Source organism: Lichenostomus cassidix, chromosome 2 (genome assembly GCF_008360975.1).
Source record: "Lichenostomus cassidix isolate B80296 chromosome 2, HeHo_3.0, whole genome shotgun sequence".
NCBI lineage: Eukaryota > Metazoa > Chordata > Aves > Passeriformes > Meliphagidae > Lichenostomus > Lichenostomus cassidix.
Genome location: NC_139482.1, coordinates 53,482,887 through 53,503,105, shown reverse-complemented (window position 1 = coordinate 53,503,105; position 20,219 = coordinate 53,482,887). Strand labels below are relative to the sequence as shown.

Below are 20,219 nucleotides of genomic sequence, written 5' to 3'. Positions count from 1 at the left end.
ATTTGCACCTAGTTGCTAATGCTATTTTCAAACAATACATTCTCAAGTAAAATTTTGCTTTGTTAACCAAACTGAAACTATGGGACTCAATAAACAATGAAGTAACTGGTTGAATTTATGATATTTAGATTATATTGCTTCATGGTCCTTGGGGATGTGAAATATGTTGCCACTTTTCAAAATTCATGTTCCTGTGCTTTTTCTCAGAAAACTGAACTTTTAAATTGTAGCTCATGTGAGGCAGCAGAATTTTGATTCACTTTGGCGAATTACAAAATTTCTGAGAATGTTTAAACTCACTTTAGTAAGTATTGTCAAATAATTACCATAAATTTTCACTTCAGCATGAGATAAGTTGTAGCTAATGTTTCTGGAGGTGATAGATGATACTAAGTGTAAAGTGTAGAGTAGTGCAGGCATTAATTTCTTCAAGTAAAAAAAAGTTATTTGTTTAGGGCAATATGAGTTTCTGTTACTAAATTTTCCTCAATTTTCAGAAAGTAAGAGATAATTCTGCCTCTCTGGAAGTACTTTGGTCAAAGCATACTAGCTAGTTCTTAGTACTGTGAAGGCACTCACACACTGCAGTTAAATTATTCCTGTTCCTTCAAATGTATCATGTTCTAGCTGTGTTAAACAGAGTAAAGGTGAGTGCTGTAATGTATCAGCTAGCAGTTGTAGTTGATTCTTATTATATAAAACAGTTTTCAGGGAAAAAAGCTACTCATCATGAAAGTGAGTGGGTAATGAGGTCAATATGACAGACTTTCAGATCTTTGTAATCTTCTCTTAAAGAAAAGGAAACAAAAGAACTGGGATTCAGTTTTCATGTATTTGTTTAATGTAGCCTATAAAATAAACAATAAAAATTGTTTTGCAATTGAAGGACACCACTATCTCTACTTATTAACTAGAACCAACTATACTAACTGTACCAGCTATCTTTAAATATAAAGCTGTGTTTAACTAGTCCCCTTTGAACAAATGTCAAAGCAAATCAAAGTCCTCCTGTTAAGGACAACTGCATATTCACAAGGCCTGCATTCAGCTTTATGTATAGTACTGCAGAAGATGCCAGCTGAATTTGTGCCTGTAATGATGTGACTTTGGTGTAATGCTTTTCTTTCCCTGGGCCATTCTCATTTACGTTGCATTTGAGACTCCAAGGAATTTAAATGGACAGAATGGTTTCTTGACTTCTTTTGGTCACCTTCTCTAAGAAAATGAGGCTGATCATATGCTCTGTTCTTTGTTAGTTTTCAGCCTCTTGGCCAGTTTTGGGTACATTTTGACAGAGAGGTAGATGTCTGGGATATGATTATTTCTATAAATTTCTTCAGTATTTGCTGCTGGCTAAATATGGGAAAGTCTGGACCCTGTGATCCATGGTATTCCCTGAGAAGGAAAGGAAGTGATCTAAATTGGGTGTCTGTTGCCCTGTTTGGATGGTACACAGCTATTCTGTAGGCCACTTTTTTTCTCTTCCGTAGTGTATGAACCTTGGGATTATTGGACTGTGGAGGGATGTAGAGGAAAAATGGAACAGATATATAAGGAAGCATGCTTTAATTGGTTTGGAGCAAGTTATTCTGTAAAAACAAGCCAACTGAGGAACAGGACAGTTCAAGAGGAGTCATCTCAGTTTAATCAGATGAGTAAGATGACTGAGGGGATAAAACCCATAAGGTGTTTTCACCCATAAGCATATTATTATCAGTTTATTTGGCTGAAATAGTAGATAGGAGGACAAAACAAAGACTAATAGAGATCAAGAATTCCTGCTTTTTGGGTTTTTTTCTATCCTAACTTGTATTTGCAAAGATTTCTCCCTGATTGTTCCTGAAGATGAAAACTTCTTTTTGTGCTAGCACCTGATGGTCTGTCTTAATCTTCTGGGTCTGGAGATAACCATTCTGTGTTTCAAGACTTTATGTGGAAGTTAACATGATAGTTACTATGTCCAAGTGTGTTGATTTTGCTTGATCCAGGTTTTGGGTTTTTTTGGGGGGGGAGGGTGTGGGGGGGCACAAGGATGGCTCCTGTGTGTTCTTTGTAAAAGTTCTGAAAGTTTTTACCATGTCCAGCAGAGCCAATCTCTGACAGCTCTGAAGATGATGGACATGCTGCTGGCCAAGCCAGGGCCAATTAGAGATGTTAGTTACACCTCTGTGATAACATATTTAAAAGAAATCTAAACAATGTGAGCACACACTTCTTTTTAGCCAGAGAAGGAGGAGGAGGTGAGAATATGTGAGGGGAAACAACATGGAGACACCAAGGTCAGTGGAGAAGGTGGGGGAGGAGGTGCTTGAGGCGCTGGAGCCGAGAGTCCTCTGCTGGCCATGGTGACCATGGTGAAACAGGCTGTCCCTCTGCAGCCCATGGGGTCCATGGGGATTGCAGAGATCCACTCGCAGCCTGTGTAGAGGTGCCCATGCTGGAACAGGTGGATGTGTGGAGGAGGCTGTGATCCAGTGGGAGTCCCAGGGGAGAAAGAGGCCTTGCTCTCCTAAGATGGAACAGCCCAGCCTCAGAGGTCTGCACCCCATGGACACGGGACCCCATGCCGCAGCAGTTTTGGGAGGACAGTTTGCCCGTGGGAGGATACTCATGTTGCAGCAGGTTTGGGCAGGCTGCTGCTCATGAGATTTGGACCCACACCGGAGAAATTCACAGAGAACTGTCTCCCATGGCAGGGACCCCACCGCAACACAGAGGACTCCTCTCCCTGCGCAGCAGAAGAAAATCTCAGTGATGGACTGACCAAATCCCCATACCCTATCCCTCTTTGCTGTTAGTGGGAAAGAGGGAGGGGGAAGAGCAGAGAAATGGTGTCTTAAGGGCTTCGTTTGACCTCTCATTTATCCTCCTCTGACTCCTGCAATAAATCACTTTGCAACTTTAAGTTTCAGCCTGTTTTGTCCTCAGTGCGTCTTGTCCTGGTTCCTTATCTCATCTCATGAGCCCTGTGTGTGTGTTAACTTTTTTTTTCCCTCTCCTCTGCCCAGCTGTGGCAGGGGAGAGCAGAGAGAGCAGATGTGGTAGGTGCCTGGCATTTGGCCAGGGTCAAACCATGACACTAGATAGTGTTACAGAAACATTGTCCAGCTCATTCCTCTTGTGGGTGGAGCTGCATGTTGTGTGTAAGTCCATGAGGGACTGGAGGTAACATTGTATTTTTTGTGCAAAGGACCTTTGCTGTGAGTTATAAAACTTCGGAGAAGTTAGTATTGATACAGGTAGAAGCCAGTCACTCAAGACAAGCAGCAGCTTTATAATTCCAGATAGAACTTCCTTGATGATATTAATAATGTAAAAATAATTCAAAAGTTATTTAGCTACCTGCTCTTCTCTCCTTTGATCAGATTTCTAGACTGTTGGACAAGATGCCATTACTGATGCCAACATGAATTATAATTCTTACCTCTAAAGTTTAGTTAATGTAATTGCTCCTTAGCCTGGCTCAAAAAAAGGAAAATTATCCTAGCTCCAGCTGGAAGTCTGCCATTAAATGGGGCACAGAATCGTGGGTGTGTTTATCTGCAAGCAGGCAATAAAACAGCAGTAGGAGCTTTAAGAACTGCTTACTTTGTCTGAGTAGTCAGAGATTCATTTGTTTGTGTCCTTATCTACTCAAGTATGTTGGAAAAGGGCTTCTTCCTAGGAGTTTATCTGCAGTGGAGGTGAGGACTGATCCATAGCATGGTGGTTTGACAATGTTCTTGCCCTTCTGAGTGAAGACATTCCAGTACATTGCTAAGCCAGTTAAGCTTTTGCTTCCCTTCCAACTTGCTGAACTTTGTATATGTCATCACCCAAATCTATGTGATGGGATTTCCAAGGGGTGTGGTAAAAAGCTGGCCTGTATAAAGGGATGATATAGCTGTTGACAACACCCTGCTTGGCTCTTTGTGAACATCTTTCTGCTGTAGGTGACATAAGATTGGACTGCAGGATAATCCTGTGTTTATCTTCTGACCCGCAAATAATTCTTCACTGTGATGATTAAAATAATAATAAACCCCCTGGTATGCATAATAAGAAAATACACTTTTTTTGAGCATCATACAATAGAATTCTTGCCATAGTCTCTGTCTGTTTTATTATAATTATAAAGTAGGACAGTTCAGTAACTAGATATGACCCAAATTAATACTTCTTATGAAAATAAGTCAGGCTACATGTATTACAGGTGGAAAGGCTTTGCATGAAACTTCATCTCAGGTGTTTTACTGTTAAAATTGGAATCTACTTTCTCTTTGTTTTTCAAAGCACAGTGAAATGGGTAAAATTGTGGCAGTAGCTTAAAACTTACCACTTTCAAGGTCTTTCTTGTCTGGCACAGTATCTGCTCTGAAGCAGTCTCTTTGGATTAAGTGTTGTTTGCAGAGTATGATATTGTATTGTACTTGCATTGTTTATAACTTTTTTCTCTCTCTTTCGACATCATCTGCTGCTCAGCATGCCTGAGTTTTACCAGCATTACATCTTTACTGGATTTTGAAGAACTTGGGAGCAAACTAGCGTCCCTGAGCTACCCTCCTACTACAAAATGTGGCATAGTATTTATGACACGTTTATCTTGCAGATTTGAAGTCTGTGGTAGTGTAAAGTTTTGCTCCTTTCAGTATCTTAATGGAATGTTGTTTACTGACAGTTATTTGTCAGGAACAAATTGGAAATTGAAATATGTCAGGTTTTTTATGGGTCAGCTACTGCAGAGAGTACAAAAAGTGGCAGCTTGTTTTTCACACTGGGGCACTACTTGTTGAATTGCAAATTGAAGTAAAATATGAATTTTCACATTGCTCAATCTACTAAAAGACTGGAGATTAATTTACAACAAATATTACTGTAAAATATTGCTACTTTGTATTTGAATTTTTTTCAAATTGTAATATTGTTTGCACAAACTCACCTGAGTGAGGTCCTGCTGTATTCATTTGGACTTGTTCCAGTATTGAAGTACTTAGAAGAATAAGTCTATTTTCTTGCTCCGTAAGCTTAGAGTAGGCCATATCCAGGTATATATTGTAATCTGAGCTTTGCAAACTGAGCTGTTGTCAGTTGATAATGGAGTTCAGATGAATTTTCTTTATATTACTTGTCTGAAATGCATACTAAGAAGCACAACTTTCAGGATATGTTTTTCCTTTTAAGAGAAAAGTGCTCAAAGACAAAACAAGGTAGTAGGTTGAAAGCATGCACATGGCTTGGAACTATTTTCATGTTCTCTTACTCCCTCTTGAGTAAAAAGAAAGCAATGGTTCTAAGCCAAAACAAATGTATGTTTGCTCTCTCGCATCTCCTCTTTAAAAGAGCTTGTAACATAATATTAATTGTATTTCTCTGCTATATCTCTATAATCAATATGGCAGCTTGCTCATGCTTATTTTGCTTAGATAATCTTTCTGAGGAAAATAAGCAGCTTAATTTTCAGTTGCATTTTCAGAATTCTTTGATGGCAGAATGGGTAGCGGTGCTGATGTAATCTCAAGAGTTTCACATAGGTTGTGGGTTAAGCTTGGTAGGCAGTTAAGTACCACTGCTTGCTTGCTCCCCTCCCTCCACCAGTGGGAGGAGGGAGAGAATTTAAAGGATAAAAGTAAGAAAAGTTGTGGGTTGAGATAACGATAACTTCATAAAGTATTTTTTAAAAAGGAAAACAAACCTAAGAAAAGTAATTAAAAGATTTGCTCACTGCTAGCTGACCAATGCCCAGGCAGTTCCTGAGCAATGGCAGCACTGACAAACTTAAAACCTCTCTGCCAACTTTTGTTGCTAAGCTGTGGTATCCCTTGGTCAGCTGGACCAGCCACGTCTCTCCTAGCTGTTTACTCATCCCCAGCCTGTTTGCTGGAATGGCAGTGTGAGAGCCTTGATGCCATGTATTTATTTATTTTTACTTCCAGGAAGGATTGTCTTAATCTCCAATGAAGCTTTAGTCATTATGCTTTTATACTACCTACATCACTGCTAACCAAGGCTTAGTGCATGGCCTCAACTAGGGATTTGATAAAAGTTTTAAGAAAGTTGTCATGCTTTGCACTCTGATAGTTTAAGTTGCACAGAAGGGTGATTCATTATGCACTAGGATGCCATTTTAATATGACATAGTCAAATAATCATGATGGCTAAAGGTAATGAGGTAATCATGCCAAGTTACTATGTTGTGTTGTTATCTGGTAGTTATGTGTATAACTAAGTTGTGCTGCCACGTGAATGTGCACTTTTTGAGCTTTCTAATGAAAAAAAATCTAAGTGATGTTTGGTTTTTAATTGTTACCATAGATCTTTCTTGTATTTATATCTGTAATATAGATGTCATTGTCTCTTTTGGAGTTCAGACCTTGTTTTGACCTTTAGTCCTTGCAGGAAAGTGCATTCTGTCCTGTACAGGGACTTTCCTGTATCATAAGAACTGTGCAAGCATTCTCAAATATAGTTTTATTACTATTGAGACAGGTAGGGAATGAAACAAAGGTGTGGAAAATGGAGATCCACTAAAACTATAATATGCTTGACTTTTAAAAAAAGTTACTGGATTGTTACTTTTTGTGCTTGTGCACACATACATTATGTGAATTAACTGTCAGAGAGCCCTTTGGTGTTGGTGAGATGCAGAGAGTTGTGTTAAAACAAGCAGTCACAGGACTGAGACAGCTACTCCAAATACACCAAATAATTACATTTGTAGGCAAATTGAATCTTTCCACTCTGTGTAAACTAGATTATTTTGGTTTCTGACTTACTGAAACTGGGTATTTTTAGATTTTAAGTTTGCTTGCTTTTCCTGTAAAAGTACCCTAGCTAAAACTTGTTGCTGTGTCTTAGGGCTTGCTATTTAAACTGGAAATCCTTTCAAAAGTCTATTTCCTTCCCCTGCAGCTGTCATGTCATGTTTTCTTATATGGTGTTGATTCACTGTGGCTTCCTTTTTCAATTCTTGTGTAGTAAACTAGCAAGAATTCTTAGCACATAATGTGCCACTAAAAGAAAACACTGCATACCAAAATGCTGTTTCCAAGTGGTGAAGGATTTCTTTGCTTAATTAAAAAAAAAAAAAAAAAAAAAGAGCTCAATATAATTTGTGGAGTGGTTTCCAGTGAAAGAGCAGATAGCTTTCACTAAAGCAGAACTGATATTAAGTCATTAGATATGCAGGGATTTGAAACAAATCCACTCTAAACAGTTCAAGTGAGAGATGGAAAACTAATGAAGAAATATTTTTCTTGTAGATTTTTTCATTTGATACCTGTGAATTTTCTGCTACCCAAAGATGGCAGCAAATAAACCTAAAGGACAGAATTCGTTGGCTTTACACAAAGTCATCATGGTGGGAAGCGGTGGTGTAGGAAAATCTGCTCTAACACTACAGTTTATGTATGATGAGGTAAGAATCTGTAGTAGAAATTATCTCAGGAGCTGCCTGATTAGCAGTGTTGTTTAAGTTACGTTTGTACAGTTATTTTCTGAAAGGGTCTAAATGTATGTGATGTGGCATGAAATTCGATTAAGTGGAACAAAAATATGTTTTGAGATTACTGATTTGCCCACTAGAGATACCTATGAAGGTATAATTTGTCTTTTTTAGACTTTTCAGCTGTTAAATGCTCTGTCATATTATTGGAATATTTTTGCATTGCTCACTAGACCTGTAAAACTTAGTTATTATAGCTCAAAGCTTCTTCACTTAGTTGAGTTGCATGATGCTTGAAACAATCGATTTCTTCCATGTTTCTTGTGCTGTTGTTGAAGAGAGGAAAGAAAATCAACTTCTCATTTCCTTTTTTTGCAGTGAACGTCATCCTTCGTTATTAAAAGTCAGAATTTAAGTATTCAGTGTCCTTTAAAAGTTGACACTAAATATATCCAAAGTTAGGACTACCTTATATCATAATGGAATGGAGCCAGATGTTGTGCTTGAACTAGAAGTAGAGGTTTGGGTAGTGCATGGACACTGATATTTTAAAATTACCTCTACATTTCCTTATAGTGGCTGAGGAAAGCAAAAACTTACAAACTGTTTGGGCTGATGAAGAGTCTGCTTTAACTATGAGTTGAGTACTTCACAGGGCTTAGATGCATATGTTTAGTTATTAGTTACAGTACCCATTTAATATGTTTGCTATATCCTTACATGCAAACAGAAGCAATTGCCTTGTACAGGTGTGATTTTACATCATGAAGGTTCTTTTTCCAGTTTGTTGAAGACTATGAGCCCACCAAAGCAGATAGCTACAGGAAAAAGGTCGTTCTGGATGGGGAAGAAGTCCAAATTGATATATTGGACACAGCAGGGCAGGAGGACTATGCTGCAATTAGAGACAACTACTTCCGAAGTGGAGAAGGTTTTCTTTGTGTCTTCTCTATTACAGAGTTGGAATCCTTTGCAGCAACTGCAGACTTCAGGTAAGTTACAAGGCAAGGTAATCATTCAAATTATGCTGACATGATTGAAAGTGATTTTTTTTTTGTGTGTGTTGTGTAATAACCTTTTGATGGTCTAGATTGGATGGCAGCTCTTACTGTTGTCACATAATGTTTTCAACAGATGCCTTGCTAGGTCTTTGCTATCTGTACCACTGCAGATATCTTAGCCGCTGTGATTCTGCATACCAGAAAGGCTATTGCCACAGAGCAGATAAATAGCAACATTCAGAAGACAGCTGCCTCACCATGGTCTGAACCACAGATTGCATCATATTAAAACTATTTTTGTAATAATAGCGTATTATAGAAGCAGCAGTATATTTTAGGTGTTTAATTTCAGTTGAGAGAGAAAACATTTAAATCACTCATTACTGTATTTAAAAAGAAGACAAAAGATATCAAAAAAGAGTTTTACCTGTTCAAAGTGTAGTGAAATAGGAAAGGCTATAATATTTGAAAGAAAAGTAAGGAAACAAATATAAAAAGGAGTTATCTGCATTGCACTGACATAAGTCTTCTTGGAGATGCTGTCACAGTTCAACTTTATTAGCACTAAGTAGCAGAATATGTTTAATATCATCTCTAAGAGAGAAGAAAGATATGGAGAGGGGAGAAAGTGAATTTTTCATTTTCTGGTGGGTTTTTTAATTTTTTTGTATCTCTATACGTGTCTGTGTTTATGTATTTTGAGAGAGGGAGGAGCAGGCCTTGTTTGTGTGCCAGCTTATGTTGGGTACTGTCAATCACCGAGGACTGTTTAGTATAGTTCAGCTCCCTAGAGTGCAAAATGACCTATTCAAATTCGTTTAAAATCATACCCATGCTTCAAAATACATGATTTTTGGCCTTAGTAAAAGTCCTACTTTTCCAATAAAGTATACTGAGAGTTGACAGTATACATGTTGATACAGGAAAAATGAAAGAAAAGTCCCTTCAAGTAAAGTTACTAAAATTCTCCCCAGCCCAAATCTGAAAGTGTTGGAAAACGCAGTTTTCCAGCAAAACTTACGCTAACTAAACAGGCCTGAACAAAGCCTCAGCATACTCAGGCCTCAGTAAAATCCTAACAAGCTACAGTGGCTTGTTTACCTGAGAATGTTCTGTGGGAAGAATGTCATGGGAAAGAATAGGGAGTCAGAAGTGTTATGAGAAAGAAAAAGGGAGTCACCGGGAAGATCCCTGAATGTGTGAGAACAGACTGCAGGTGTGTGTGTAGCTATAATTAGTAACTTCTGTAACAGTATATAAGTTTCTCGTTTGCTGAAATAAAATGGAGCTTACTCTATATCTCATATTGAGACTGCCGTGAGTTCCCTCTCGTCGCTATGTCATGAAAGTGCCTTTCAGGCTGCCTTTTCAACTCTAGAAGCCTATGTGCTAAAATGTAACTCAGAAAAATATATTTTTTGCTCTGTGTAAAAGTAATCTGTGTCTCTTGAAGGTACACTTAAAGTACCTTTGGCACTGTTAAGTAGTCTGAGGGCATATTGCTTAAGAGCCAAATATTGCAATTTGCACTTGCAAAGCAAAGCAAGTGACAAGAAGAACCTGGATGTTTGTTTTCCTGGAATTTTGTTCTGTTGGAATAGCAGACCTCCAAGAAGAGAGCTTTTTATTGCTATTCAGTGAGGTTCCTGGTATGCTCTGAAATGCCATTGCTCCAAGTAATTTTTATCAAAAGAGTACAGACATTCAATGACTATACTTTTAAATATTCGAAAGGTAGTTTGATAAAATCTGTCCTTGCTTTGAGTAGAATAGGTCTGGTTCTCATGGTTTGGGTTGTTTTTATGTTCTAGATTTCAAGGTGGCACATCATTAATTAGGTATTTCTTGTTTGGTCTTCAGAAGGGGCTCAAAGAAGAATATCATCATCTGGATTGCTGTTAGATTAACTTTTTACATGGTGAAATTGTTTGGCATCTGGTTTGGTGGTTTGACCTGGCATTTATCCCAGGTACCCACCAAAGCCACTCTATCTCCCCCATCTTCAGTTGGACAGAGAAGAGCAAATACAGTGAAAGGCTGATGAGTTAAGGACAGGGAGAGGTCACTGTATTGGTTTGAAAACAAACCAATGGGAGATCACAAGTCAAGATTGAAAGTAAAAATAAGTGAAATAATACAAGGAAAAGCACTGGCAAAGTCAGATACAACCTAACACCCTGTTAGGGTGGTAGTAGCAGTCCAACTGAAGTAGTCCAGTTGAAGCGGTGATCCTGTGAAGGTCTGGTCTCCAGTTGAAGATCCAGTGGTAGCTCTTGTCCTCTGGGAACCCAGTAGACAGGGCTAGCTCAGGCAGTTCCAAGGCCAGGTTATATCCAGGTGGGAACACCTGGCTCCTCCCTCCTGGGCAGAGCATCCCACAATAGGATGAGTTAAGTCCATGAGTCACACGGTGGGTCCCTGATGGCCCATTGCCTGTCATGCGGGGTGGGTCATTAGCAGGTGATAGCAGCTAATGGCCCACAGCTGGTGGTAATAGAATACTTAAATACATCTATATTGCAACTTAGGACAGTCGCTTACTGATTACCATCACAGACAAAACAGACATAACCTGGGGAAATTAATTTAATTTATTGCCAATCAAAATCAGAGCAGGAGAATGAGAAGTAAAACTAGCCTTAAAAATACCATCCCCCCAACCCTTCCCTACTTCCTGGTCTCTACCTTCTCCCTCCCATCGGCACGGGAATGGGGGCTATGGTCAGTTCATCACACATTGTTCCTGCTGTTGCGTCTTCCTCAGGGAGAGGAGTCCTTCCCCTGCGCCAGTGTGGAGTCCCTCCCATAAGACACAGCTCTCCACAAACTTCCCCAGGGGGAGTCCTTCCCACAGGCTGCACTTCACTAACTGCTTCAGTGTGGGTCCCTTTCCCTGGGGTGCACTTGTTCAGGAACAGACTGCTCCTGTGTAGGTCCCCCACAGGGTCACAATTCCTGCCAGTAAACCTACTATAGCATGGACCCTTCTTTCCAGGGGCCCACAGATCCCTGCCAGGAGCCTGCCCCAGCATGGGTGTCTTCCATGTACTGGAGGGGAATCCCAGCTCTGGTGCCTGGAGCACTTGCTCCCCTTTATTCACTGACCTTACTATCTATATAGTTGTTCCTCTCACATAATTCTCGCTCCTTTCTTCCTGAGTGCAATAACTTTTTTCCCCCCTTCTTAAATAAGCTATCACAGAAGCATTATTACCATTGGCTTGGTTTTGGCTGGTGATGGGTCTGTCCTGAAGCCGGCTGACATTGGCTCTGTCAATAAAGAGCATTGAGGAAGCTTCTGGCAGCTTCTTACGGAAGCCACACCTATAGACCCACCACTAACAAAACATTGTCACACTAACCCAGTATAGCATTGCCTGGATAACTAGTGTTGAAAGCTACTAGTTTTTACCACAAATCTTTCTTACTGTACTGACAAGATGCACTGAGCTACCTTCCTAATCCACTGACTGTTCAAACTACTTTTGGATAGCTGCGGACCCTGTTAAAACATTTGCACTGATATTTGTGGGGAAGAGGAGAAACGTTGCTTTTTAATTATAGCTTAGACATAAATGTAATGTCACAGTCTGCCTCAAATGCACAGTTTTAAAATAAAATATGGACTACCTGCAGTGTCTCAGCTCTGTGAGTAGGCTTCCTGCACAAGACTGCATGCTATTCAGAGCTTTTTGTAACATGAGGATTCTTCCATATACCAAATCAAGGCCCTTTAGAGTATCAATTACTTAACTGTCTTCACCTTATCTCCCTTCAACTTTAAATTTGGTTTCACCTCACCCAGCAAAAGAAATTTATTTCTGTGTGCTTTCTGTTGATCTTTCAGAAGTTGCTCCATGATAAAGGGCAGCATTTCACAACTAACTTTATAGTCCTTTTTCCACAGATGAAACACAGAATATTCTTCTTCTGAGACAACTCTTCTTCCTGATAGTATTAATGCATTTTCAGTTAGAAGAAAACTTTCATTATGTTTTTAAGTGTTGAAAACTTACTTACCAAACTATTTGTAGTATTTGAGTTTTATTTGTATTTTTAAACATTTCATCCTAGCAGTTAAAACAGTAGAAGGGTCTGTTGTTAAAAATCTAATGCACATACAACTTGTGTCTGTACACTGGTTTATAATTGAATGAAGATATCTACAGAGACTGAATATAATTGACTTGAGAAGGATTCCCAAAAGGAAGAGATTTTTCTCTTCATATGCTATGGACCATTTTATCAGCTTTAAAATGGCATGTTTAATTAGGAATGAATCAGCTGTAAAACTGAAGCTTGGATAGCATAAAAATGGCCATCAAAACTAGTAATGTCAAGACAATGGTAAAGGCTCTCAAATAACATTGTTAAAGGGTATGCATTGTTAATATAAATTCTCATCTAAACCAACCCTGTTCTATTGTACTATTTTTTTTTTTTTTCATTTCTTACTGACTCAACTCCTACCTTCCTGGAGGCCTAATTGTCTGTCTCTGTCTTCATTCTGTATAATGTCATAATGAGGTTCAAGATACTAAGTTATATAAACTTCATTAAAGGAATAAGTGGCTTTTCACTGTAAGATGTAAAAGTATTTTGTCTGAATTCTTCTTTTTGTGTTCTAAGAATGGTACTCCGTGAAAACCTTCATTTTCTTTGCCTTTTTTTTTTTCTTCTCCAGGGAGCAGATCTTAAGAGTAAAAGAAGATGAGAATGTTCCTTTTTTGCTAGTTGGTAATAAATCAGATTTGGAAGATAAAAGGCAAGTTTCTGTAGAGGAAGCGAAAAACAGAGCTGATCAGTGGAATGTTAATTATGTGGAAACTTCTGCGAAAACACGAGCTAATGTTGACAAGGTAATAACCGGCGTCTTAGTCTGTCCCTCAGTTTTTACTTTATCCTTTGTTTTCATGGGTCATATTTCTTACGTTCTTAATTTTAGCAATAATTTTGTGGAATTTTTATCAAATACTTGTCTTCTTTAGCTTGCAAGGTGTGCATGGCTAGGTGACTCCTTGTAGAACAGTGAAAATGTTAGGTGTAACACGTTTATCCCATTCTAAGCTGCACGGAATCATTATTATCCAAGACACGATACAACACCTTATTTTATTGACATTTTTTTGGGTCAGCTCTTTCAGCCTAGACTTTATACTGCATTTTCTGTAACTAGAGGACAGTCTGCTTCTGAACAATGAAGAATAGTTTGTGATCCTCACTAGAGGACAGTCTGCTTCTAAACAATGAATAGTTTGTGATCCTCAGAATCAAACAACTTATAAAAGCAAGTAAGGGAGGGATCTGAGCCTTCCCTATCCTCATTTAACCATCTACATATTTTTATGTTGTTTCGATGAAAAATGGATGAACCCAAAAAGCTATGAAAAGCCTAGTAGTGCCCCATGAGTTTTCAGGAATAAAACCTGGTTCAGAAGCTCATTAGAGAAAGAGAATATTTGTCTCCTAGAAAAGAAAATGCTGATTAAAGTACTTCAGCAAGAATACAAGTTCTTGCAATTCAGAATAAATGTCAGCCTTGTAGCCCATAAGAGTAACAGATACGTGGCTAAAGAAATAAGTAGGTTTAGTGCAATGTGCCAACCTTTCAGAGCTGTTGACAAACTTGATCCCACATTGAATCACAGGTTTGAGTTGGAAGGGACCGTATAGATCATCTAGTTCCACCCCCCCTGCCATGGTGAGGGATGCCACTTGATCAGGTTGCTCAGGACCCCATCCAACCAGGCCTTGAATGCTTCCAAGGATGGGGCATCCACAGCTTCTCTGGGCAACCTGTTCCAGTGCCTAACCACCCTCACCATAAAGAATTTTTTTATAATTAATCGTTTAAATCTCTCTCCTTTTAGCTCAAAACTGTTCCCCCAAGGGTTTTACCACAAGCTGCCCATGTAAAAAGTTGCTTTCTGTCTTTTTTTATAAGCCTCATTTGAGAACTGAAAGGCCACAGTAAGGCCTGGAACGTTCTCTTCTTCAGTATGAGCAACGCCAGCTTTCTTAGCTTGTCTTCACAGGAGAGCTGCTCCAGCTCACTGAGCATCTTTGTGGCCTCCTCTGGACCCACTCCAACAGGTCAATGCTTTTCTTATGCTGAGGACCCAAGACCTGGGCGTAACACTGCAGGTGGGGTCTCATGAGAGCAGAGTAGAGGGGGACAATCACCCACCTTGACCTGTTGGCCAATCCTCTTTTGCTACAGCCCAGGATACCATTGGCCTTGTGGGCTGCAAGTGCACATTGCCAGGTCATGTCCAGCTTTTCATCCATGATAGCCCCCAAGTCCTTGTCTACAGGGCTGCTCTAAACAAGTTCATCTCCCAGTCTGGACTCATGTCTGGGGTTGCCCTAACCCAATTGCTGCACCTTGCACATGGTGAAAAATTCTCTGATGTAAACCTATATGTGTGAGCCATCAATTGCAATATGAGAACTGTAATGTGAGTTCTCTTTTGCGATAACTTAAACTCAACTGTTGCTTGAGTCCTGTCAGTTATCTCACTGAAGAAACTGATTGTTCAATACTATAGTAATTTACCCTACAGAACAGCACAGAGTTCTTAAGTCAATCAAATACAGCAGAGCTCATCCTCATTGTTGAATACAGCTCTGATTTTTCTGTTGTTATGAAAACTAACACATCTTTTAGTTTTGGTTTATAATTGCAGTTAACAGGTATCTCTTACAGTTGTATATGTTTCCAGCTCTTCAAATCCACTTCATTATTGTTTAGCAGCTGGGAAAAAAAGTGCATGTAATATATTTTTTTCAATAGACCTCTTGGATCGATAGCCTTTGCACATACATGGTAAGCTACCAGAGAGCTCCAGGTTTCTTTTTTTGGAACTGGTGGCATAATGGATCCAGATTAGCATGTGTCATATCAATTTAAGGTTTGACAAGCCATAAATTAGGCCCTGTTGGCACAAGTGAATGCCAGGTATTGTTAGTTACTTGGAGCATATGAAGTTTGGGAGTTTGTTACTTGGGTTACTATTCTCTAAGAAATTTGGCCTCTCTGAATTCCAAAATAGTGATTTTACTCATTTGAGAAAAAAACAGACAGCCTCCACTCATTTTGGCAAAGGTGACCCACTAAACATTTTCTCAAAAGGTTATGTATCCCGGACAGCTAAATACTGTTGTACAGTATCAGTACTTAAGCAAGTTGACAGTTGCATCTTTCCATGAGCACAGACTTAAGTACAAGCAAGTAATTCAGTGCACATTTAAAAATCTAAAGGCAATCTCATTTCTTGATGGAAATATTTAGTTCCATTGTTTTTTTTGCATTTCATGTGGTGAAGATTGATACTTTTCCTGCAGTCAATGTGAGATTAGTGTCATAAAAACCTACTGTAGAGGAGATTTTAAACCCCTGTAGTGTCCATGTTTCACAGAAATGGATCAAGTCCCTTGACACAGATCTGTTGCTTAGTTCAAATTTCAAAGTATCACAGTCACAGAATATTCTGAGTTGGAAGGGACCCACGAGGATTATTAAGTCCAATGCTTCAGTGAATGGCCCATATGGGGATCAAACCCGTGACCTTGGCGTTATTAGCACCATGCTCTAACCAACTGTGCTGGTCTCAGGGCTCAGAAAAGAAATGCAGAGCACCTGGTCTTCCCAGGGGGTCTCCCATTCAATTACTAACCAGGCGTGACCCTGGTTACCTTCGCGAGATCAGTTGGTCTCAGGGTGGTAGGGTATCTAGAGACTCTCTCATCTCGGAATTGCTCAGCTGATTTCCTACAGTAAAATTACGTGTGTGTGTGTATGTGTGTTTGTGTATTACTTGCTGTAACCTTCTGTAAGTCAAAATCTGCTGTTCAAATTAGTAAAGTAGTTGAAGCAGTCCGATCAAAAAGCTTTAACTGTCAGTAGAATCTCTCTTAAATAAGTCAGTGGTGTATCTTCAACTTTGTCACATTTCTTTCTTACTAAACCATTTGATGAAAGAGAACTTCATGTGCTCTTTAAGATTGTAATATGGCAGCTGCAGCTGAGATTAACCTGATATAAGAAATTGTTTATGTAGTTGTATGATTGAAAACTTTGCTTTAAAGGAAATGCTGGGTTTTTTTTTCCCTAGTCACTTTATGCATAGACTTGCATCATGGAACACACCATACAACATACCATACATACATACATTTCAGTGTATGCTACTGCTCCATTAATATGTTTCTTGAGTTGAATGTTAGACTTTTTCAACCTTTGCTGTTCATCACTTAAAATATTCAAAAAGTAAACTGATTTTCTTAAGTCTCCTCAGTAGTGTGTACATACATCTGAAAATCTTGGCTGGTGATGAGACTCTTGTTTCAATTCTTGTTTAAAATTGTCTGACAGTATTCATAAGCAAATATCAGAAGACAGGGAAATGTTATGGTGACATGAAACAAGCAGGATTGCATCATATCAACTTGGCCTTCAAAACCAGTGAAAGATTTGTTGGATTAACATTTGTTTGCTCAAACTGGTTGCATATAGTTGATTCTATTCTAAACAACTGAAGTGGATATCAATGATAGCCTAATTTAACTCATGTCTGTGATTGTTTTTGGATTTACCTTCTTACATCTCTTTTTAGGTGTTTTTTGATTTAATGAGAGAAATTAGAGCCAGAAAAATGGAAGACAGCAAAGAAAAGAATGGGAAGAAGAAAAGAAAAAGCCTAGCTAAGAGGATCAGAGAAAGATGTTGCATTTTATAATCAAAAGCTTGGATTCCTTTCCTACTCTGACCATACTAATAAAAACCATAACATACAAGCATGCCATTGAAGGCTGAAGTGACTGAAATTACCCTAATATGTTGGAAAATGTAATGTACCACTAAAAGCATGATTTGGAGCTGCACTGAAAGTCAAATTCACTGAAAACAAATTATGTGGCTTCAAGAGAAGCAAAGTTCAGTCCATTTCATAATTGCCTACCTTCTCACATTTCTTCTGAATGTAGTGTTTCATAGGTAGTCTTTTCTTTATTAGTGAAGGGGGAAAAGTATTATTTTGTGGGTTCTTATAAAGCATACTTTTTTATCACTGTTATTTGTCAATTCATCTTGTCTTTTGTTGCCTTGAAAATTACAATTGTGAACATGATACCTAACAAAGCAGTATGCTGCTGTTTTGCCATAGAGTTACTCAAACTAGAAAAGAATAATGTGTATGCGAACAGCTATGTTGAGGAAAACTATATGTGGTTCTGCATTACCTGATTAACTTAGAAGAGTGATGTAATCTTTTACATTGAAATATTTGAATATGCCTTAATTTTAAAACCCAAACATAGCAGGTTGCTTAATCAAGGGTGTATTTTCAACTCTGTTGCATGGAGACTGTCCCTGCACATCAGCGCGAGACTGCCCTCTCTGTGGAGTGCAGTTACGTGGATGATTTCGCTCACTAGCTGTCTGCTAGCAGTGTCTGTTCTTTAAATGTGTGCCATACTTTGGTATTGTGAATAATACAAAGCATATTCTGTCATCTGTAACTTGGTAGACAATATGGTATCTTAAAACGAAAAGGTCAGAATACATGTAACACTGAAGTCATAAGCCTATGGCACATCTAAGCCTGGAATGGCTGTTTAAAATTTAACATGCTGGTACCTTGAAACTTTCCCTTTTCGCATAGATTTTTGTCGAGGTGTTCCCTGGAATTTTTAACTCCCTGGAATTGGGTGGAGTGTGGCTGATCTAGTAGTGCTTATGTGTTTTGAGTTAACTTGTCTGGGAAATTCTGGTTAATTTCTTTTGTGTTCCTAATACTCAGCTATGGGAACATGATATGTTACACTGAAGCTGTTTGCAGGTTTTGTACTGTTTAGTCTATGTTGACTTTCAAATGGGGAACAGAGTAGCTACTTTCTCTGGTTACTGTTGATATCAGTCAATCAAATGTGCTTTGCAATACAGAAACCTTTAACATGCACATCCAAAATCCCCAAACAAAACATACTGCCTCAGTTGCTTCAGAACAGCAAGAATACTAGCACATGGTTAGTGTGCTACATCTTAACTAAAAATACACCAGAATGTTTGAGGGTTTTGGACTCCTCTGGGGTGAGACAGGCTAGATCAATTCCACAAACTGTTGTACTTTTTATACATGTATAAGCCTATAACTGACAGTTTAAAATGTGCTCAAGCGAACTAGGTAACAAATATTTAACTTTCATGCTAACAGACGTTTTAGGGACTCAAGTCTTAGAAGTTATATTTGTCATGTTAAATATTTATCAATAGGAATTTTGTATGTGCATTTAGTAGACTGCCAAGTGCAGAATTAAAGTTACTCATGTAACTGGCAAATATAAGCCAGTCTTCATCTTACTGTGTACTCATTTGGGTCTATTTAGCCAGGGAGTCTAACCACTAACATTGTGACTTTGCTTTGGAACCTGTATACTGGGAACTGAGGTGTTATGAAGCCACTGGACACACAAAACTTGTCTTGGCTGATGCCTTATCCTGTCCTTTTATTTGCTATTTGAGCCATTGAAAGATGAATAAACTTCCATTTTTCTAAAATACTTGTGCAGTGTTAATTGATAACTATATTATTCATAAACATTGCTGTATTATTCATAAACACTCATAAACATCAGCCATAGAGCTGATGCCAATTGTCAAGTAGTTAAACCTAAATACTCTAGAAGACTAGTTCGTGTGCATGAAGAAAATTGTGCATTAAACCAAATTAGTCTGATAAAAAGGCACTTTGTAAAACCTGAGACTATGTATGTGCTACCTTTTATCCAGAGGTAATTTGCTTAGTTGTTACAAGACTGTCTACAAAAGGACAACAAACTGAGGTAAGTTTGTTCCAGAATTACTTTTCCATAAGAATGGAAAGTGAGATTTAAAAAACTAACAACAGGAACATCTAAAAAACCCTAACAAACAAAACCCCAAACCAAAAAAAGGACAACCTACGTAAGTTTTAATAAAATAAAAATGCATTTTAAGTAATTTTCTTTTGGCACAGTCAAGATGAACCCAAGTGTGCTTCCTCAGCCTGCAGGGAATATATCATGTATTATAGGATTTGGGTATATCTTGAGAGAGTCATCCAAAGTGAGTATTACATGTGCATGATAGAGGAGTGTTTTGTTTAGCCTACTGGAGTGTCTGAAATTCCAAGGTCTAGCTGCTCAGTGTGCTCCTGTGCCTGAGGGCATTTTTTATCCCTTACTTCTTCAAGAAGCTGAAGATTTTCTCTTCACTGGCAAGGTCAAAGCCTTCCATGGTAGTTGCCTCCAAGTTAGCCTAATGCTGGCAGGACCATTGCTCCCTTTTGTGAAATGCAGTGTATGGTAAACTCCAGACCAGAGAGAGATGCCTTGATTTGTAAAAAGCTATAAAGTTGAGTCCTCTGTTATGTATGAAACCAATGTTGAATTTTAAGTCTAACTCCATTTTATTCTGTACCTTTTCATAGCTTTAAAAATTCAATTGACTTTCAGAAATGCTGGCTAAGAAATCTGTGGTGTATTTGGTAATTTCTGTAGCCTCCTGATGAGTATACAGTAGCTTAGCAATAGTAGCGTCTAGCAGTTTTCTTTGACTATTCTGCAACAACATGACAGTGCGCAGGAAATCCTCTCCCATTTATAGAGCCCTTGTTAACATCACAGTAGCATGCAGAATGACCCCTCTGGCAATTCCAATGGCAGTCATAATGCAATAAAATATGCTCCATATCTGGGACTTACGCTCACTATATTAATGGGTAGGAGCCAAATATTTTATCTATTTATATGTGAAATGG

General features: G+C 38.6%; 1 protein-coding gene across 3 annotated transcripts in view; it reads left to right on the top strand.

The window, feature by feature from the left end:
• The window catches only part of RALA (RAS like proto-oncogene A), a 30,163-nt gene extending 11,184 nt beyond the window's left edge, over positions 1-18,979 (top strand). For all 3 annotated transcript variants that reach the window (XM_085051593.1, XM_085051594.1, XM_085051595.1), the window contains exons 2-5: positions 7,239-7,393; positions 8,204-8,412; positions 13,106-13,280; positions 17,037-18,979. In XM_085051593.1, coding sequence (XP_084907719.1) covers positions 7,280-7,393; positions 8,204-8,412; positions 13,106-13,280; positions 17,037-17,159 — 621 coding nt within the window. In that variant the 5' untranslated portion in view covers positions 7,239-7,279 and the 3' untranslated portion in view covers positions 17,160-18,979. The remainder of the gene's footprint in view (positions 1-7,238; positions 7,394-8,203; positions 8,413-13,105; positions 13,281-17,036) is intronic.
• The last annotated feature ends 1,240 nt before the right edge of the window (positions 18,980-20,219 follow it).